General features: G+C 44.6%; 1 protein-coding gene across 1 annotated transcript in view; it reads left to right on the top strand.

The window, feature by feature from the left end:
* Positions 1 to 23,337, top strand: part of LOC149457638 (phospholipid-transporting ATPase IC-like) — a 145,018-nt gene that overhangs the window by 10,586 nt on the left and 111,095 nt on the right. Inside the window, exon 2 of the mRNA XM_089683443.1 lies at positions 21,499 to 21,665. Within this exon, the coding sequence (XP_089539569.1) occupies positions 21,500 to 21,665 (166 nt within the window). The 5' untranslated portion in view covers position 21,499. The remainder of the gene's footprint in view (positions 1 to 21,498; positions 21,666 to 23,337) is intronic.

Genomic DNA, 23,337 nt, shown 5'->3' on the forward strand with positions numbered 1-23,337 from the left:
TGAGCTTTACTCACTTTTTTCAACACACTGCTATTATTTTGAACACAACTGTAGCTGCTCACAAATATAGGTGCTGCCGTAAACTTACTTGAATAAGACGTGATTGTGAAGAGTAGAAGTTTTTCTTAGGGAAGATTAAACTTCCAAAAAAAAAAACCTCCAGTAAAGAGACACTGACATTTTTCTTCAGCCGTATGTGTTCGCTTAGTGGAAATGCATTTTTACAAATAATTCTCTTTTAACCGTTTCAATACCGTGCAATTTTACACCTTCCTGTCCAGGCCATTTTTCAGGTTTCAGCGCTCTCACACTTTAAATGACAATTGCGCGGTCATACAACACTGTACCCAAACTAAAATTTTATCATTTTCTTCACACAACTAGAGCTTTCTTTTGGTGGTATTTAATCACCACTGGGGTTTTTATTTTTTGCTAAATTAACAAAAAGAGACCAAACATTTTGAAAAAAAAACACATTTTTCTTTGTTTCTGTTATAAAAGTTTACAAATAAATAATTGTTCTTCATAAATTTAGGCCGAGATGTATTCTGCTACATGTCTTTGGTGAAAATAACCCAAATTAGGATGTATTATTTAGTCTGTAGGAAAGTTATAGAGTTCACAAACTATGGTATAGATCTGAATATTGATCAATCCTGAAGTAATGACAGCCAATCTAATTTCTTGAGGTCCAAGAATGTCAGAATAGTACAGATATCCCCCAAATGACCCCTTTTTGCAGAGTAGACAGTCCGAAGTACTTCATAAGAGGCATGGCGAGTTTTTTGAAGTTGTATTTTTTTGTCATAATTTTTCGGAAAATGAAAAAATTAAAAAAAATATTTTCACTATTTTTTTTTTACATACTGTCACCAGTGCAGTACAGCGTCATCATATAACTGGCATGGCGGTGAACAGGGACACTGACTGGTGACAGTATGAAAATATATATATATATTTTTTTTTTATTATATTTAATTTTTTACATTTTTTTTTATTTTTTTTAAGATTTTTTTTTCATATTTTACTATGACCAAAGTAGTACAATGTTACCATAGGGACAGACACAGAATTGTTACTCAGGGACAGACACAGAATTGTTACTGAGGGACACAGAATTGTTACTGAGGGACACAGAATTGTTACTGAGGGACACAGAATTGTTACTCAGGGACAGACACAGAATTGTTACTGAGGGACACAGAATTGTTACTGAGGGACACAGAATTGTTACTCAGGGACAGACACAGAATTGTTACTGAGGGACACAGAATTGTTACTGAGGGACACAGAATTGTTACTCAGGGACACAGAATTGTTACTCAGGGACACAGAATTGTTACTCAGGGACAGACACAGAATTGTTACTGAGGGACACAGAATTGTTACTGAGGGACACAGAATTGTTACTCAGGGACAGACGCAGAATTGTTACTGAGGGACACAGAATTGTTACTGAGGGACACAGAATTGTTACTCAGGGACAGACGCAGAATTGTTACTGAGGGACACAGAATTGTTACTCAGGGACACAGAATTGTTACTGAGGGACACAGAATTGTTACTCAGGGACACAGAATTGTTACTGAGGGACACAGAATTGTTACTGAGGGACACAGAATTGTTACTCAGGGACACAGAATTGTTACTCAGGGACAGACACAGAATTGTTACTGAGGGACACAGATTTGTTACTGAGGGACACAGAATTGTTACTGAGGGACACAGAATTGTTACTCAGGGACACAGAATTGTTACTCAGGGACACAGAATTGTTACTCAGGGACAGACACAGAATTGTTACTGAGGGACACAGAATTGTTACTCAGGGACACAGAATTGTTACTGAGGGACACAGAATTGTTACTCAGGGACACAGAATTGTTACTCAGGGACAGACACAGAATTCTTACTCAGGGACAGACACAGAATTGTTACTGAGGGACACAGAATTGTTACTGAGGGACACAGAATTGTTACTCAGGGACACAGAATTGTTACTCAGGGACAGACACAGAATTGTTACTGAGGGACACAGAATTGTTACTGAGGGACACAGAATTGTTACTCAGGGACAGACACAGAATTGTTACTCAGGGACAGACACAGAATTCTTACTCAGGGACAGACACAGAATTGTTACTGAGGGACACAGAATTGTTACTGAGGGACACAGAATTGTTACTCAGGGACAGACACAGAATTGTTACTCAGGGACAGACACAGAATTGTTACTGAGGGACACAGAATTGTTACTGAGGGACACAGAATTGTTACTGAGGGACACAGAATTGTTACTCAGGGACAGACACAGAATTGTTACTGAGGGACACAGAATTGTTACTGAGGGACACAGAATTGTTACTGAGGGACACAGAATTGTTACTCAGGGACAGACACAGAATTGTTACTCAGGGACAGACACAGAATTGTTACTTAGGGACAGACACAGAATTGTTACTGAGGGACACAGAATTGTTACTGAGGGACACAGAATTGTTACTCAGGGACAGACACAGAATTGTTACTCAGGGACAGACACAGAATTGTTACTGAGGGACACAGAATTGTTACTCAGGGACAGACACAGAATTGTTACTCAGGGACAGACACAGAATTGTTACTCAGGGACAGACACAGAATTGTTACTCAGGGACACAGAATTGTTACTGAGGGACACAGAATTGTTACTGAGGGAATCAGAATTGTTACTGAGGGACACAGAATTGTTACTCAGGGACAGACACAGAATTGTTACTCAGGGACAGACATAGAATAGTTACTCAGGGACAGACACAGAATTGTTACTCAGGGACAGACACAGAATTGTTACTGAGGGACACAGAATTGTTACTGAGGGACACAGAATTGTTACTCAGGGACACAGAATTGTTACTCAGGGACACAGAATTGTTACTCAGGGACAGACACAGAATTGTTACTGAGGGACACAGAATTGTTACTCAGGGACAGACACAGAATTGTTACTGAGGGACACAGAATTGTTACTGAGGGACACAGAATTGTTACTGAGGGACACAGAATTGTTACTCAGGGACAGACACAGAATTGTTACTGAGGGACACAGAATTGTTACTGAGGGACACAGAATTGTTACTCAGGGACACAGAATTGTTACTGAGGGACACAGAATTGTTACTCAGGGACAGACACAGAATTGTTACTGAGGGACACAGAATTGTTACTCAGGGACACAGAATTGTTACTGAGGGACACAGAATTGTTACTCAGGGACACAGAATTGTTACTCAGGGACACAGAATTGTTACTCAGGGACAGACACAGAATTGTTACTGAGGGACACAGAATTGTTACTGAGGGACACAGAATTGTTACTGAGGGACACAGAATTGTTACTCAGGGACACAGAATTGTTACTCAGGGACAGACACAGAATTGTTACTGAGGGACACAGAATTGTTACTGAGGGACACAGAATTGTTACTCAGGGACACAGAATTGTTACTCAGGGACACAGAATTGTTACTCAGGGACAGACACAGAATTGTTACTGAGGGACACAGAATTGTTACTGAGGGACACAGAATTGTTACTCAGGGACAGACACAGAATTGTTACTCAGGGACAGACACAGAATTGTTACTCAGGGACAGACACAGAATTGTTACTGAGGGACACAGAATTGTTACTGAGGGACACAGAATTATTACTGAGGGACACAGAATTGTTACTCAGGGACAGACACAGAATTGTTACTCAGGGACACAGAATTGTTACTCAGGGACACAGAATCGTTGAATTAAAGAGTATGTCAGACAACATGCAGAGGAGTGGCAGAGGAGGCAATGTTTTAGGAGCGAGCAGACATGGCGGCAGAGGAAGGGGTCGAGGCAGCACTAGTCGCAGCCAGAGGCCAGTGCTCCCGGTGTCATCCAGCGGTCGTGTCTCCACCGACAACCCTGCCGTCATCGATTGGTTGGCTCGGTCGTCTTCCTCTTCCCAGGTCACCTCTGACACCTACAGCCAACGGTCGGTGGGTACGTCAGACACAACCGTTAGTTGGCATGGCCCGGGAGCAAGCCCACTGAAATCACGTGTCCTCTACCTGCCCCTGTCCTTTGGTGTTCCCTCACCAAGCGAAGTATCGCATGCTGTGGGCTCAGCCCCACTGTACAGTGAGGAAGAGCTAACAGAGGGCAGTCAGGAACGGGGGGAGACATCCGCCTCTTCAGCAGCCAGGCGAAGAAGTACAGGCTATTGCTTCCGCATCATCAGGAGAAGAGGGTGCCAGCTTGGCAGCGAGCAAAACAGTCGGTGGGTTGCCCAGGAGGCAGCAGGGTCGCAGCAGTGTCAGTGGAGGCAAACGGCCACGGAGTAGAGCACCAGCTCCACTGCAGCCTACCACCACGGCCAGTAGTGGTGCCGGTGTGCACGGAGGAAGTAGCAGTCAGCCAGTGAGGAGTATCGGGGGCAAAGTTTCCTACTCGGCGGTGTGGCAATTTTTCGTCAAGCCGCCCGAGGAAGTAAACGTAGCCGTATGTCGACTATGTGGCCAGAAAGTCAAACGTGGCCAGGGGGCCCATGTTGGGACTACAGCGTTGCGTCAGCATATGCAGCGTTGCCATTTGGTGGCCTGGGAAAACCGTGATAAAGATACGGCGGTTCTGCCTGCCCCAGCCCCCGCTCCATCACCCGCTCCGTTACTTGCTCCGTCACCCGACGTCAATCGCCCTCTATCAGCCAGTCAAGGCTCCAACACCTCTGCTGAGGGGAGTTGTCGCTCGTTGGCATCTTCCGCTTGTTCAGATGCTCATTCTCCTGCTACTCCTCTTCACGGATTCCGTCAGCAGTCTTTTTTGGAATCCGTTTCCAAGAGACAACAGTTTGCGAGCACGCACCCGACGGTGCAAAAGCTGAACGTCCTCCTGTCCAAGTTGCTGGTGCTGCAGTCCCTCCCTTTCCAAGTGGTGGACTCAGCACCTTTCCGAGAAATGATGGCTTGTGCCGCACCGCGGTGGAGAGTGCCAAGCCGTCATTTCTTCGCCAAAAAGGCAGTGCCAGCCCTGCATTCTCATGTAGAAGAGATGGTGGGCCAGTCTTTGAGCATGTCGGTCTCTGCCAAAGTGCACGGCAGCGCCGACGTGTGGAGCTGTAACTACGGTCAGGGACAGTACATGTCATTTACGGCCCACTGGGTGAACGTGGTGCCGGCACAGCTGCACCAGCAACTTGGACAGGTCACGCCGCTTTTGCCTCCACGTTTGCACGTCCTTGGTCCACAAAAGATGTCCGCCTCTACCACCTCTTCTTCCGCCGTGTCCTCAGCCGCCACCCACGTGCCAAGTCCCATTACCCGACCGGCATATCACATGTGCAGGGCGCAACGGTGTCACGCTGTGCTGCACCTGGTATGCCTTGGCGAACGTAGTCACACAGGGGAGGAACTTCTGAGTGTAATGAACAGAGAAATCGACAGATGGCTGTCTCCGCGCAAACTGAAAATCGGAACCATGTTGACCGACAACGGAAAGAACATGGTGTCTGCTCTGCGTCAAGGAAGGTTGTGCCATGCGCCATGCATGGCTCACGTGTTCAATCTGGTTGTCAGGCAGTTCCTAAAATCCACCATCCCACTGCAAGACATCCTTAAAATGTCACGTAAACTTTGCATGCATTTCAGCCATTCCTACACCGCAAAGCACACCCTCCTTGAGCTGCAGCGGCAGAACGGAATTCCACAGCATCGCCTGATCTGCGACGTTGCAACAAGGTGGAATTCAACCCTACACATGTTAGACCGCCTTTACGAACAGCGAAAGGCCATCACCGATTTCCTGATGTTACAAGCGGATAAAGGTACTCCCCTATGTAACTTCGATGTCAGCCATTGGCAGCTCATGCGTGACACCTGCCGCTTGCTCAGGCCCTTTGAGGAGGCCACGCTATTCGTGAGTCGGCAGGACTATGGGATGAACGACGTCATTCCTCTGTTGCACGTCCTGGAACAAATGCTGTTAACAATGGCTGGTCAGGGTGCGGTAGACGTGGCGCACAGATCTCAACGCCACATGACCCCTGTGGGGGCAGGACAGGAAGAAGAGGAGGAGGTAGAGGAGGACATTTGTGCTCAGGAATTATTGAGTGAAATGGGTGGTTTTTCCACTCAGCGGACAGGAGTGGAGGAGCAGGAGCATCTGGTAGAGGAGGAGGAGATAGAGGACCCAGACGCACCGTGGCAGTATGCTGTGGAGATGGAGGCAGGGAGTCCCTCGCATTCCTTGGCACAAATGGCCCATAGCATGCTCGGTTGCTTGCGTAGCGACAGCCGAATAATAACCATCAGACAGAGGGATGACTTTTGGCTGTCCACCTTGTTGGACCCTCGCTACCGTTCAAAAATGGTGGCCTTTTTCACACCTGCTGAGAGGGAGCCCAAAATAACGTATTATAAAAACCACCTATGTAGTCAGTTGGTCTCTGCCTTTCTGCGCCAACGTCCATCCTCAGACACTGTGGGCCCTGTGCGCTCGCGTTCCGCTGCCATGGCAGCAGGGGAGGGGTGGGGTGGTAGGAGCAGTGGCAGCTCCACCAGCAGCAGCTGCCTCAGTCTGCAGTCGATGATGAGTAGCTTTCTTCACCAGCGCAGTGAGGAAACTACTAACCAGCCGCAGCAGCAGCAGCATCAGGTGGACCTGGAGCAGGACCTCAAACAACAGGCTCGGGCCTACTTGGACAGCACCCTGCCAACCGAGGTAGACAATCCCCTTGACTACTGGGCAACGAAACTTGACCTTTGGCCCCAACTAGCTGAATTTGCCCTTGAAAGGCTGTCATGCCCGGCCAGTAGCGTGGCATCGGAGCACGTGTTTAGTGCGGCAGGAGGTATTGTAACTCCGCGGAGGACACGACTGTCCACCCAAAGTGTGGAGAGACTCACGTTTGTGAAAATGAATCAGGCGTGGATTAGTCTGGATTTCAAACCACCAGTTCCTGACACAACTGACTAAATCCGCCATGAATCATGCCCCAAACATGTTATTATTTTTAACATAGACCTCTGTATGGCCTTCAATTTAAGCTGCTTACGCTTCGCCACTCTGCCATGGGCCCCTGTACCGCCTCCTCTTGCTGCTGCCAGGTCCAGAGTGTGTCATGGGTCCCTGTACAGCCTCCCATTGCTGCTGACTTCATCGCCACACTCTGCCATGTGCCACTTTCAGGTCTCCTTACACTGTTGGTGGGTTCCATTTTGTCATAGGGTGCTGGCAGATTACGGGCCTCCCATTGCTGCTGCCAGGCCCGTAATCTGTCATGGGCCCCTGTACCGCCTCCTCATGCTGCTGCCAGGCCCGTAATCTGTCATGGGTCCCTGTACGGCCTCCCATTGCTGCTGTCTCCATCGCCACACTCTGCCATGTGCCACTTTCAGGTCTCCTCACACTGCTGGTGGGTTCCATTTTGTCATAGGGTGCTGTATGGCCTCCCATTGCTGCTGCCTCCACCGCCACACTGTGGCTCCACACTCTGGTTTTGGCCCCGTGACTGCCCAAATGAGTGAAGTGTGCGGTGATTCTAAGATCGACGGCACTCATCTGCATGTCATACTGACTGACAGTATTATTTCTCTTCCCCAGCAGACTCCAAGGGCATTTAAATTAAAGGTACAGTGTTCTGCACTAATATAAAGGCTCTCTGAAGCCTAGAAACACCTTTTTATAAGTTAAATTCGCAGTGAATATATTCACATCGAATCGAATTTATTCCTCGAATTCGCCGAATCAGCCGAATCTAATTTTTGAATACTTCGCTCATCTCTACTTGTAACAATAAAAAGTCTTACATTTCTGAATGAGCCATAGAGAAGAGAACTGCGTGAATCAGCTCATATTTTCCACATCATTTTCAGAAAATTCTGGTTCCTGTGCTTCACCTAATTCACTGTAGAATAAGGATCTTCAACATCACACCTTGGTCCAGTGATAATCATCTCCTTTATTCTCATAAGGTAGTGGGCTTCACAGGACAACATTTAAGGACTTTGCAGGATACCTTTTTCAAGGCAGAGGTAAATGGGATTCTACGGTGGTCTTCTTGTGATGCCCATTGCTTTATATGAATAAAGGACAAGATGATCAAGACCAAGGTGTGATGGTGGAGGTCATTTTTTTCCTATGATTGTATGGTGGCTCCATCCACCAATTCACTATAGCACCCTACAGTAACTGTGGTCAACCCTGAAAGGAATGTGGTGGATACAACCAGAGGCGGACTGACCAATTGGGCACTGCCCGAGGGCCTGGGGTCAGTAGGGGGCCCCATGAGATGCCCCTAGTACCTTTCATAGGCTTTTTTGGGTGTGGTTTTCAGTGTGGGTGAGGACACAGAGACCCCATAATTCCCTATTGCCAGGGGGCCCCATGACTTGTCAGTCTGCCCCTGGATACAACACAATTTCTTGCCCAATTCACCATGATATTACTGATTCTCCATGGACTGAATGATTTGGGCCATAGATATATAGGAGATTGAGCAAATCTGAGATTTTCTTGATTATCAAAATTCTCTAAGATTACCTTGTTTCTCTCATTTCTGGATTAGATGCAGCCCATAACGGGTTCATTAGCCTCTTGCCAACCACTTATTGCATATACGTAGCCATGGCAGCTTGAGAGTGATGAAAGCGCTCTCACTATGTTACTGCAGATAAAGAGAACACATTTTATTTTATAATTTGTCCTCACAATTATAATAACACTGGGGGGCGTGTCCAAGATGGCGATCGGACCAGTCGCCTGAACTGGAGCTCCGACGGCTCATCTCCTCATCCACCGGCATCCACCATACATCAGAGGGCGGGAGTGAGTGTGAGACTCACCCGTCCCCGCGACATCCCTGCTGGGCAGCTTCGGGCGCTGTTGGCGCCACTCGGAGGCGGTGACCAGGTGCGGCCTTGTTGCGGCCGGGTGGAGCCGCGGAGTTCACCGGCATCCACCATACGTCAGAGGGCGGGAGTGAGTGCGTGACTCACCCGTTCCCTCGACTTCCCTGCTGGGCAGCTTCGGGCGCTGTTGGCGCCACTCGGAGGCAGTGACCGGGTGTGGCCTTGTTGCGGCCGGGTGGAGCCGCGGAGTCCTCCGGCTCACATCGGGCCGATCGGTGGTGACAGAGCACGCGGGGCAGAGGTGGGAAGGGGGAGGACTGGTCGCCCCCCCTCCCACTCGTTCAGTGAACGATCCGCCTGTCGTCCCTCCGTTCCAGACGGGACGACAGGAATATAAGTGTCACCCTCCCTCCCCCCATATGTGAAACAGGGGCGGTGTGGAGTAGTGAGGCCTAGTGAGCCCAGGACCTCTTCCATCAGGGTACAGGCTGAGTGCATTTTCAGTCCAGGGAGACATATTATCCATGAGTACATTCCTTCTCCCACAGAGAACTGCCAGCACTTCCCGATCCATTGGGTCACCCCCCACACAAACCCAGGAAATATCGGCATATTGTAGAGGCCTTGCTACAGCCTTTACAACAGGTAGCTGTGCTGAGGATAGGCCTATAGCAGACGTCCCATACAGATTCATATAAGGGGAAGGCTGTGGTAATCCCTGTATCCGTACGTCCGCACAGCAGAAACCATTGACCCCCCCTGTTTCGCTTATCCTTTCCTGCACGCTGAGGCATATAGTGCAATTCTGGGCCTGTTGTAAACTACCTATTCTCATTTTCACATATCTGTTCTGGGGGATCCAGCTTGACCCCAAAGAAAATGGCAATATAATACCGTGAGCCTTGACACACGTAGGTGGGGCTACGCAATCTTCACAGAGAGGCGACGCAAACATGGGGAAGGCAGACAAGAAAGCTACTACTCCTCGCTCCAGATCCCCTCGCCGTACAGGTGGTCCTGCTAATCGCAGTATCCCGGAGCTATTCCGGTCTCACACTCCGGATCACGCAGAATCCTCTTCTATTGCATCACCATTACATTCGCCTACAAAGGAGATTCCATCACAGTCTATTAGTTTGACAACAGTTGCCACAACAGCGGCCATACCTGGACATGTCGAACCTCCCCCTCTCACCATCGGGGATTTGAAAGCGGTTGCATCAGATATTAAAGGGACTCTTTCAGCGGCAATAGCTGAGCTACATATTGACCTGCAGGCAGTGGCGCATAGGCTGGACGCAGTGGAGGATAAAGTTAGTATGCAAGGCCTTGCTATTCATGAGGTGCGCAAGCAGGTTGACACGCACTCAATGCACCTAAGAGAGCTCGATCGTCATATTGAGGACTTGGATAATAGGGGAAGACGACATAACTTGCGGGTGCGCGGTGTACCGGAAGCAATAGAGTCTGGGCAGCTCGCCCAAGTTCTTTTAACCATCTTTAATGATCTTTTGGAAAGACCGCATGAATCTCCTATTGAGATCGAACGTCTCCATAGGGCCCTACGTCCCAAAGGCAGAGACACGGACCCACCGAGAGATATAGTTTGCTGCCTAGTCGACTTCCGACTTAAAGAGGAAATATTACGTAGAGCTCGGGACAAACAGCGCTTGTTTTACCAGGAAACGGAAATTAAATTATTTCAGGATCTCTCCCATCTCACTCTGCAACGTAGGAAAGACCTGCGCCCCTTACTAGATTTACTTCGCTCTAACGGTATCGCCTACCGTTGGAAGTTCCCGTTTGGTCTTGCTGCAACACATATGGGGAGATCAGCTCTCATGAGATTTCCGGAAGACCTTGCACCATTCTGTGAAACCTTGAATATCCCTTTACCGGATATACCTAACTGGTCCAGTGCTTCTTCTTTACAATTGCAGCTAGATGACAGCCCCATGGAAGCACAGTCTGCTGGCCACTTATCTGGAGAAAGACGACGCAAATCTTCACACCCAGCTTCAACTTCCCCGGTACGAAGAAGGCTTATTAATGATGACAGTTTACCAGCATCGCCTGCACACCGTAAGGCGCGTCATGAATGACCTTTTCCCGTTTTCTGATATTCATGCTCATGAGTATAAACACCCCCACAGTCTGAGGCTGCTTTACTAGTGAATCGAGTAGGTTTTGTTATTTTTTATCCACGGTTCCTTTATGTGACATAACTAACATCACCTGTACTTCTCAAGGGTATGTGTATCGCTTCACATTGCCAAGCTTCATATATGTAATATGTATCGATCATATATATTCGTTTTGTAGGCATGTAAGGGCTGAGGTATCCTTATTTGTGTTATGAAAGAGAGATGTTGGGATCTGTGGAGCTATTGGTTGTGTACCTGCTGGTATTGAAGGGCTCTTTTTTGCTTGGCTAGTGCGCAATACTATGGTTCTGAAAAGCTATTTGTCTTGATCTTGCAGATAAATTCTCCATAAGCCTTGAATTGCCTCGGGACTAGCCTATACGCTTGTGCATACCATCTTTGGTGGGACGGGGGATGGGGGCTTGTGCGGATCAGTGGTGTACCGAGATGTGTTTATCTCTCCTGAAGCATCCTAAACAATAATACCATAATCTGGATTCATGGGATTTCGTACCATCTTGGTGTACTGCTGTACGTGCTTGCCTCTGACCCTTGTCTCTTAATTAGATCAATGCTAATATCATATTAATAGTCTATTCGCATTATTTATTTGCTCTCCTTACATTATGCTGGTCTTACAAAACTCTTGGGATACCTCTATCTGCAATTCAGTTTATGATATGTTACATACCTCCTAACTAGATGTGAGTACTGTGGTATTTTTGATTTGGAGTATGAGTCCATACTATATGATTTTCACATGTATAGTTCACTCCGTGGATGGGTGCAATTTGGCCCTATACATTTAGCTGCTCTACTTTGTCGCAGACTCGTTGGGCCACAGATTGTAGATGCTTCTTCCCCAGCAACCTATCTTTGTTTTGTAGGCGATGGGGTGTTTAACACTACTTAGAATCCCTCAGTTGGGATTATTACTTACATTATCTTTGGAAAACGGTTTCAGGAGATATTTGGCCCTTGGCTTACATCTCAGTTTCGGCATATGGGATTATGTTGCTCCTGCCATGCACTTTTTCATGTACAGTAGCTATCTTTATCCGAAATTGATATGACCTATGCAGACCCTTTTCAAGTGACTCGAGTGTTTATGTGGTACGATTTAAAGTATCTTTTAGGAAATGACAGGTCACAGATTGCATTGTATATGACTCGTGATAACATAATATGTATATGGTAAAATAGGTTACGCTCAATTGCATAACGTATTTCCAATGACTGTCCAAGTTATGTCATACAGTTTTAAATATTGGGTCTTCTCCTTTGGCATACATTCACTTTTACACCTATTGTTGCACATCACTGTTTAGGAGCCTTGATAGGGTCCAAGTGACTACCTACAACCTTGAGTTTATCATGATGTTGCATATAATACTTTTAGCATACATCCCTCCCCTGTTACACTCCACTTATCTCTCGATACAAGTCAGCTACTTCCCACCTACGTATATGTGTCAAGGACACATCATATTGGATCACTCCCCCTCTACAACTTTTATTCAGGAGAGTTAGGCCTCTTTAGAACTATACTGTATATTCTTAATACGGCCGTTTCTGGGTTTGACACCTCTCCGACAGTTTATTCGAGATTCTCACACAACGTCTTGCAAACAACCATTCCATAGGAGCTTTACTATGAGAATAGCTGGACTATTCTGCCTCTGGAGTCGAGTTTTAAAGGAAGTTGAAGGAACATAGATTAATACATACATACGGACATATATGAAACACACCTGACACTTCTATCTTTTTTTCTACCTAATTTTTTGACTCTGTTCCTTTATAATTTAGTTTCTATTCCAACAGTTTAGAAACTCTATATTAATCTTTTTTCTTCTGATACCCCCTTGTTGTCGTCGTCCCCCCCCCCCCTTTTTTTTTTTTTTTTTTTTTTTTTTCTCTCTCTCTCTCTCTCTCTCTTTCTCTCTTCGCCTTCCCCTTCCTCTCCCTGCCTCAGCGATACGTATTGAGTACACTTATAGCCCTCCAGCAACCAGTTCATGTAGATTTCATAATGGCTAATAGACACGCATCTAAACAGTCATTTCGCACACTTTCCGTGGCCTCTCTCAACGCAAGGGGCCTAAATGTGCCTGAAAAACGCTCGCAACTACTCACTTATATGAAGAGCCTACGTGCAGATGTGATCTTTGTCCAAGAAACTCATTTTCGAGCAGACCAAGTCCCTAAATTCTCTAATGTTAACTACCCCACGGCATTTCACTCAGTTAATGCGGAAGTAAAAGCTAAGGGGGTATCCATTTTGCTTTCTAAAACGCTCCCGTTTGACCTTGCTGAGTCTCTTGAAGATCCCGAGGGCAGGTTCCTTTTTCTCAAAGGCACCCTCTTTAATAAACCGCTTACCCTAGTCAATGTTTATAGTCCCAATACTGCACAAGTAAGCTTTTTTCGTAAAATCACCAAGTTACTTGCTACATTTCAATCGGGTATCCTGATTCTGGGAGGCGATTTTAATGTGGCTCTGAACCCACTGGAAGATACGTCCTCGGGGTTTTCCTCCATACCGTTCCAAGCACTCAAACAAATCAAACTTGAATTGAAAGACCTTCTCCTTCATGATACATGGCGTACCCTTCACCCTTCGGACAGAGATTATACCTTTTATTCTGCTCCTCACAAACGCCACTCTAGAATCGACTACTTCTTTCTCTCGCAAAACGATTTAAATACCTTGCAGTCTGCCTCGATCGAACCAAAGATCCTCTCAGATCACCACCCGATTATGATAACGTTGCAATTCCTGGATACACCAGGCATATCCAAAATATGGAGACTGGATCCATTTCTCCTTACGGATTCCTCAGTTACCCTCCAGATCCGTGATTCTTTGACAAACTACTTTCGAGAAAATACATCCTTGGAAACGACCCCTCTCGTACGGTGGGAAGCACACAAATGTGTAATACGTGGACTTATAATGTCAATCTCAGCTGCGCGAAAACGTCGGGCTCAAGCATCATTTTCTTCTTTATTGCAAAAAGTTCGCTCACTTGAGTGCGCACATAAACGATCTATAGCCTTAAGATCGGCTACTGAACTAGATCGAGCACGACAACAACTCCGCGATGTCGTAGAGAAGAAAACTAAGCGTAATTTTACTCTACAACAGAAGCTTTTCTATGAACATGGCAATAAGAGTGGCAAATTTCTTGCTCGGGCGCTACAATCTAAAAAGGCAGCTCGACACATTTATCAGCTCCATTCCAAGCATGGACGCCTACTGAAAACATCGTCGGAAATCGCGGCGGAATTTGAAGAGTTTTACTCTAACCTATACAACCTACCTTTACAGCCCAAACCAACAGGTGACATTAGGCCACGTAAGACCATTATACAGGCCTTCCTCACGCAATATCTCCCCAAACCAGTTTCAAGGACACATGCGAAAGAATTGGAGGGAGCTTTGACGCTACAGGAACTACAACAGGCTATTACACAGTTGAAACCTGGTAAAAGCCCAGGACCCGATGGCTTTATCAACTCTTACTACAAATCTTTTCTTGACATTTTAGCGCTTCCATTTCTACAGGCCTTCAACACATTAGACACGCCAGGACAATCTATGAGTCATCTTTCGGAGGCTCACATTACGGTTATACCCAAAGAGAATAAAGACCAAACTTCTACAGTGAATTATCGTCCGATTTCGCTATTAAATGTTGATCTAAAGATCTTTGCTAAAATTCTGGCTAACCGCTTACTACCTGTTATAGACTCCATCATATCTCCGGACCAGGTGGGCTTTGTTCCGGGCAGAGAGGCCAGAGATAACACAATTAGGGCCATTAATATACATCACTGGCTACTTCAAAAGCGACAACCTGGATTTTTTCTCTCTTTAGATGCCGAAAAGGCGTTTGACAGACTAGCATGGGATTACCTGGAGGCAGTTTTGATTGGACTAGGACTACCTTTGCGCTTTTTGACTTTTATTATGTCTCTATATATAGCCCCCACAGCGCGAGTGCGCGTTAATGGTCACCTTTCGGACTCCTTCTCAATTGGCAACGGGACTAGACAGGGATGCCCCTTGTCACCCCTCTTATTTATCCTTACATTGGAACCTTTATTGAATTGCATTAAGGATAATGCTAACATCAAGGGGATTTTGATCAATGACAAACTACATAAAGTGGCAGCCTTTGCTGATGACATACTTCTTTTCCTAACAGACCCGCATATCACGTTGCCAAACTTGCTACAAGATTTCAAACTATTTCAGTACTTGGCTAACTTTAAAATCAATTTTTCTAAATCTCAAGCACTTAATGTATCATTAACTCCGGATGTGTTGAAACAAGCGAAATCAAATTTTCCTTTTACTTGGCAACGTGAAGCTATCACTTATTTAGGAATCCAATTACCAACACATCTTTCGGAATTATATACAAAAAATTTTCTACCCCTCTTACGTGACATCTCCAAAGACCTACAGACATGGAATAAACCCTGGTTTTCTTGGTTTGGTAGGGCAGCTATACTAAAGATGAACGTGCTCCCCAGAATATTATATCTTTTGCAGACAATACCAATCCAATTACCAAACTCATTCTTCAAATCCTATAGAACGCTCTGTACCTCCTTTCTTTGGTATAATAAACGCCCAAGAATTAGCTTTGCCCAACTCACCATGCCCAAGAGGAGTGGAGGTATAGGACTTCCGGATATTCACCGTTATTACAGGTCCTGTCACCTAGCCAGAATAGTGGACTGGACAACAAACCACACTCGTAAGGTGTGGGTTGGTGTAGAGGCTGATTTCTCAAAGATACCACTCTCCACCTCCCCGTGGCTGAAAACCTCTCACGTCCCTTCCGAGTTTCGAGAACACCCACTTATAGGTCCCACTCTATGCTGTAGTGCTCAGTTGTTCCAGAAAAAAGAACTATCTTCCTTTCCGAGCCCTCTTACTCCGATCAAATTGAATCCGGACTTTATTCCAGGGATTTCTCCGACCTTTCTCGCTGGGTATGGCCGTGATGAGAGTCTTACAGTGGGTCAATTCTTCGAAGATTCTAGCCTCTTATCTACAGAAGACATTGCAAAGACGTGGCCATCCATTACACTAACACCATGGATGTATAGACAAATACACCATTTCTTACGTAACTCCCCACATCTAAAAGACTATTCAAGACCGCTTACTGCATTTGAGAAGCTCTGCTTTACGGACATCCCCCAGCGGCATGTTATATCTAAGCTCTATTCCTATCTTGAAAGTACTAACACATCTCATTCGCGGAAGACCTGTTCAGCCTGGCAACGTGACCTACAACTTCAAATCTCACCAGAGGACTGGGACCACATTTACGACCATATGCATAAAGGCTCCATTTGTGTCTCTACACAAGAAGGCAATTATAAATTATTTTCCAGATGGTACAGAGTTCCGTCTTGGGTTAGTAAATTTGATCCTAACGCCTCAGATCTATGCTGGAGATGTTCCCGGGCAACAGGTACTCTTCTACATATCTGGTGGGACTGCCCGCGGCTGCAACCCTTCTGGAGAAAAGTTTTGGACATAATCACTCAAGTAACTACATACACCCTAGACTTTACCCCAGCACAATGTCTACTTCATCATTCCTCACTTTCTGTGCGGACTTATCGTGGGTCGCTTGCTTTACACATGATAAATGCGGCAAGACAGTGTATTCCGGTCCATTGGCGATCGGAATACGTTCCCACCGTGCGAGAGTGGATTCTTAGGATCATCAGGATCGCAGAGATGGAGGAGCTGATTTCAGTGGCAAAAGAACACCCCGAGAGATTCAGGAAGACTTGGGCGTGTTGGAATCATTTCCAAACTACCGATACTTATCATTGTCTAATGAAGGAATGAGCGAGAGGAGATTTGGTGACACGGAAACCCCTAGAACGTTCACTTCAGGAATAGTTCCATTACGGGACTTTAACGAAATTGTATTTCTAAGTACTGATTGAATCTGTCTCAGCCTGGAAGCTGCTAACTGATATGACTGGTTTGGTTATGCCTATTTAGTTATATACCTCATCCTTCCCCCATTCACCTCCCCCCCCCCCTCTTCCCCCCCTTTTTTTTTTTTTTTTTTTTTTTTTTCTTTCTCTCTCTCTCTCTCTCTCTCCCTCTACCTCTCTCTCTCTCTCTCTTCATCTGTATTCGTCCCCTACGTCCCTCCTCGCCCCACTATGATATTTTTTCTCATACTCTTCCTCCATTCCCTTGCTCATTTCATTCCCATCTCTTCTTTCTCTCTTTTTCACCTCTTTACCATATTCTAACTAACTATATTTTTCATAAGGTACAGAGTACTTACAGACACACAGGTGTAACAATACTCCTCCAATCTAATCTATAATGTTCAAGTACGGAATCCTAAGACATATATGCCTTGAGTTGACACGACTATTGCTATATACCTCACTGTCCTGTTTCTTTAGATCTCCCTACACTAGGACTATTGTACCCCGTATTTCTATAAATTACTTACTGCTAACATCATTGCTATGGGTATATACGGTGCCTTCCCCTTAGGACTGTATTTCAGGTTGAGCTACGATTTACTTCTATGTCCTGAACCCGTCTGCGTTACGGGAGAACATGCTTAAAGACTTGCGCGGACTGCGATCCGTATTTGTTTATGACTTGTTATGCCTTTCATATCTCAATAAAATTTCTTGGAAAAAAGAAAAAAAAAAAAAAAAATAACACTGAAATTTTGTTTCTGGTAAAAAAAAAAAAAGCATGGCAAAGTAGTGAAGGCACTTTTTTTCAATACTGTGCAGTATTAAACTACAAAAATAATATTTTTTTTAGCTTCAATATTTATGGTTAACAAATAGAAATAAAAAAAAATAATAGCTAAATAAAGGGGAGAAGGGAGAGCAAGAGGTAATTAGGACTGATTAGAGTCAATTGGGGGTGATAAGGGGTTAAATAGATACACATTTTATTTATTTAAAAATGCTTTTACTTCTAAGGTTGCTTGAACTGATGTCATATCATTCAGTCGATCTACAGATGAATGAAACAGATGTAACATACAGGTGAAACTTGAAAAATTAGAATATCGTGCAAAAGTTCATTTATTTCAGTAATGCTACTTAAAAGGTGAAACTAATATATGAGATAGACTCATTACATGCAAAGCAAGATAGTTCAAGCCGTGATTTGTCATAATTGTGATGATTATGGCTTACAGCTCATGAAAACCCCAAATCCACAATCTCAGAAAATTAGAATATTACACGCAATCAATAAAACAAGAATTGCACATAGAACAATATCGGACCTCTGAAAAGTATAAGCATGCATATGTACTCAGTACTTGGTTTGGGCCCCTTTTGCAGCAATTACTGCCTCAATGCGGCGTGGCATGGAAGCTATCAGCCTGTGGCACTGCTGAGGTGTTATGGAAGACCAGGATGCTTCAATAGCGGCTTTCAGCTCTTCTGCATTGTTTGGTCTCATGTCTCTCATCTTTCTCTTGGCAATGCCCCATAGATTCTCTATGGGGTTCAGGTCAGGCGAGTTTGCTGGCCAATCAAGCACAGTAATCCCACGGTCATTGAACCAGGTTTAGGTGCTTTTGGCAGTGTAGGCAGGTGCCAAGTCCTGCTGGAAAATGAAGTCATCATCCCCATAAAGCTTGTCTGTGGAAGGAAGCATGAAGTGCTCCAAAATCTCCTGGTAGACGGCTGCATTGACCCTGGACTTAATGAAGCACAGTGGACCAACACCAGCAGATGACATGGCTCCCCAAATCAACACAGACTGTGGAAACTTCACACTGGACTTCAAGCATCTTGCAGTGTGTGCTTCTCCATTCTTCCTCCATACTCTGTGTTCTTGGTTTCCAAATGAGATGCAAAAGTTGCTCTCATCAGAAAACAGGACTTTGGACCACTGAGCAACAGAGCAGGTCTGTTTTTCTTTAGCCCAGGTAAGATGCTTCTGACGTTGTTTGTTGTTCAGGAGCGGCTTGACAAGAGGAATACGACATTTGAAGCCCATGTCCAGGATCCGTCTGTGTGTGGTGGCTCTTGATGTACTGACTCCAGCCTCAGTCCACTCCTTGTGAAAGTCCCCAACACTTTTGAATGGCATTTTCCTGACAATCCTCTCCAGGCTGCGGTCATCCCTGCTGCTTGTGCACCTTTTTCTTCCACACTTTTCCCTTCCACATAACTTTCTATTAATGTGCTTTGATACAGCACTTTGGGAACATCCAACTTCTTTTCAATTACCTTTTGAGGCTTTCCCTCCTTATGGAGGTTTTCAATGATGGTTTTCTGCACAACTGTCAGGTCAGCAGTCTTTCCCATGATTGTGATTCCAACTGAACCAGACTGAGAGATCATTTAAAGGCTCAGGAACTCTTTGAAGGTGTTATGGCTTAATTAGCTGATTAGAGTGGAACACTTTGAGCCGAGAATATTGCACCTTTTCACAATATTCTCATTTTCAGAGATTGTGGATTTGGGCTTTTCATGAGCTGTAAGCTATAAACATCACAATTATGACAAATTATGGCTTGAACTATCTTGCTTTGCATGTAATGAGTCTATATGTCAGGGCTCCAGGTATGACCAGAGATGTGTGGACTTACACAGGGAAACGCAGACTTCAGGTATAGTATAAACAATACAATTTATTAAAGACTAAACAATACATAAACTCAGTGCAAGACTAAACATAAACACAGTGCAACCAAACCTCCAACAGATAACAATAAGAACAATACTAAACGTAGTCGGGCAGGCCGGGTTGGTAGCAAATGGGCAGGCAAGGTACAAGGAGCAGGCAGAAGAGTAGTCAGGAATAGCCGAGGTCAGGACAGGCGGAGTTCGTTCAGAGTCAGGATCAAAGCAGAATCAGGATCAGGCAGAAGCAGACAGGATGCAGGTACAGGGGCTCATGGGAAACATACACCAAGGCCCTGATCACAGGCCTGGTCTTGCTTAAATACACCTCCTGCAATCAGCCTCAGGTGATGGCCTGATTGCAGGAGTGAGATTCTGGCTGCTGAGAGCACCCGCTGGCCAGCCTTGGTACTGCACCCCACAAGGCAGGTGAGTCCGACCACCATTGGCGAGTCCATTCCTGACACTATCTCATATATTAATTTCACCTTTTAAGTTGCATTACTGAAATAAATGAACTTTTGCACGATATTCTAATTTTCGAGTTTCACCTATACAATACAATATTGGTGTTACATTTCTCAGTGAAGACTTTGTTGTGCAAAAGCTTCAGTTAACACAGCAGTGGGTGCAGCCACTCTTGTTATGCAAAGCATATCAGCTGGTATTTGTAGCAACGGAGGCAGAAGGGGAAAAAAAGAAATGAAAGTTTTCCATATTTCCATTATTTCTTGTTTAATTGCCTTTGACTGATGCAGGGATCAGGAGTCTTGCCATAATGTGCAAGTATGCACAACTGACTTACCTGCCAAACCACCCTCTCCAGCACTGAAACAGTCTTCTGGATTTGGTTTCTTTGGCCACCTTGATTGACTGGGCTGGGATAAAATAACTCCCATGTGCGCACATAGGAGTCACTTTATCTCGCGATCAAAGGAATGTGGAGCATGACACTGAGCTTCACATGCCATTGCTGGTAGGCTAGGCAGACACATTTGCAGCACAAGAGACATTATTTCTGCAGTGAAAGCCTAGCTGCCAGCAATGTTTTGGGGTTTTTTGGGCTTTGTTTAACTTTAACTCGAAAAAAATGATTAGTCCATTAAATGATAAAATAACAAAAACACATTTGTCTTAAGTCCAGAGATTTCCCTTGTAGAACTTTTCTTTTCTGCCACTAGATGTCCTCAGTCTGAGAGCCAGTATCACTCAACAAACTTCCCCTGAGCCAGATACTTCAGGACTCACTCCTGCACCAGGACAGTGAATAGTAGAGTGATGAGCTTGTCCCTCTGGCACTCTGCTTTCTCTTCCTAACAGCATGCTGAGACTAATATTTAAGGGCAGCACAGTGGCTAAACGATTAGCACTTCCGCCTGTCAGTACTAGGGTAGTTGTTTTCGTATCCCAACCGCAGCATCACCTGCCTGGAGTTTGCATGTTCTCTCCCTGTGCCTGCGTGGGTTTCCTCCCGGTAGTCCTGTTTCATCCCACACTCCAAAGACATGCTGGTATGTTAATTAGCTCCTGTATAAACTAGCCCTAATATATGTATGTATGAATGTGAGTTAGGGACCTTAGATTGTACGCTTCTTGAGCTGCAAAATGTGGTGGTGGTGGCCCTAGTGACTAGCAAAACCACACTAAGTGCTATAGTTTTGGAATGGGATGTCCAACAAGCTCATATAGGTTTGATGGTAAGGCCTTCACAAACTTTTGGCCACAGTATACAGTGTATAAAAAGCTTGGTGGCTCATCCCATCAGATAGTACCTGGTATGTGCTAAAATATTGATTTTGAGTGTATTGACCTGTTAATCTTGGTGAACAGCATGGACAGAGGTGGACGACTGTCAAGTGCAGATTCAGAAAGTCCAAATGATGAGGAGCTACCATATTCAGATGATGAGACCGATGATGACCTAGATTCTCCCCAGTCTCCAGGACCAGAGGAAAATGAAATCACGCCACGCCCTGATCAGGACCAGACATCCAAAAGTAGATGTTCTTTCTGTCTGATTTGAATTTTATTAATTGTTATAACTTAATCAAATCTTTATATGTTAACATACATGTATATTCAGACCAGGGGTGTCCTTAGGGTTGGTGTCACCCAGTGCGATAACACTTGGTGACACCCCCTCCGAAAATCCCAGCAGAATGGATTGGATCTGTGGATTGAGCATAATGGATCCAATCCATTATGCTCCCCAATCTGCAGATCCGATCCATCCTGCGGAGATCGTCGGCTTTCTTTACAACTTACCTTTTGTGGAGCGGGTCCGTTGTCACCTTGTATAGGTTGCATGCCGATGATCCCCGCAGAATGGATCAGATCTGCGGACTGAGCATATTGGATTGGAGTCTGATCCATTATGCTCCCCAATCCGCAGATCCGAAACATCCTGTGGGGATCGTTTGCTTGCTTTACAAATTACCTTCTCATGGAGCGGGTCCGATGTCACCCCGTGTGGCACCTGCCTTGGGACGCCACTTTTCCAGACCTGTGCTGTACAGAACATGAAGGTAATATTTTAATAAAATATACTACTTATCTCTTGGTGACTAATACAATGGGGTTGGTTTACTGAAGGTGAATAGGCTGCTCACTTTGCAAGGTCATTTTCACTTTGCAGGGTAATTTTCCCTTATCTTAGTGAATTAGGTGAAGGCTGACTTCCATTATCCAAACATGTGCAAACATAATACTGGGGTTTTTTTTTTTAACCATGAACATGATTGGATGATTTGCAAACTGAATTTATCCTACATTTACTAAGCCTATTTGCCTTTTAAAAATCAGTTCTAAGTAAGCTGCATCTTTTCCATACAATCACTTACCAGCTTACCTGTGCTCAGTGAAAATCCCAGCTCCATAGGATTTTTCCTCTAATGTATTACCCAAAATAGATTTCTTTGTGTTGGTTGCAGAAGGAGAATGTTTAGTCCTTTTTAAGCCCTCCACTGTTATTATAAAACAGTTTATTCTCCTTATATACCTTGAAAGATTCTTCTAGAGATGCTCTCTCACCTTACTATGAGACTCCATGCACACTAGTGTTTTTTTAAGCTAAAAAAGCCCAGGGAAAATGCTGGATAAAAAACGCTGGTGATAGCAGTTTTTTAGTAGCATTTAGAAGCATTTTATTGGTGTTTTTACAGTACATGTAGAATAAATAAAAAAGCTAGAAAAAAGCTGTTACCCACATGGAAGAAAAATATATTTGAAATATATTTTAAAAATATTCTTTCCAAATATATTGACATAGATTTGAAATGCTACAATTTTGCCCATAGTCAATATATATATATATATATATATATACTGAAAGGATGAACCTCCAGCGCTAGGAATGGGGCCCTATCTCACAAGCCGCTGACACAAAACCTCCTACCAAAATGAGTGAATAACAATAAATGATATAAAGTGCAGCGCTAAACCTGCAATCCTATATATAGTAATGGATATATGAAAGTGCTAAAAATATGTGCAAAATATATATCTGTGCAATATACGATCCAATAATAAACTCAAAATATTCAATATATTATAAATATATAAATATATACTAAAAAGTGTAAATAAATAATAAAGTGCTACCGGGAATATTAAAGTGTTCTAAGTGATAGCAATAAATAATAAAATCACTGCAAATATATTCAAAATGAA

This window comes from Staurois parvus, unplaced genomic scaffold, assembly GCF_062004578.1.
Source record: "Staurois parvus isolate SC_StPar_1 unplaced genomic scaffold, SC_StPar_1.0 ptg000310l, whole genome shotgun sequence".
Lineage (NCBI taxonomy): Eukaryota > Metazoa > Chordata > Amphibia > Anura > Ranidae > Staurois > Staurois parvus.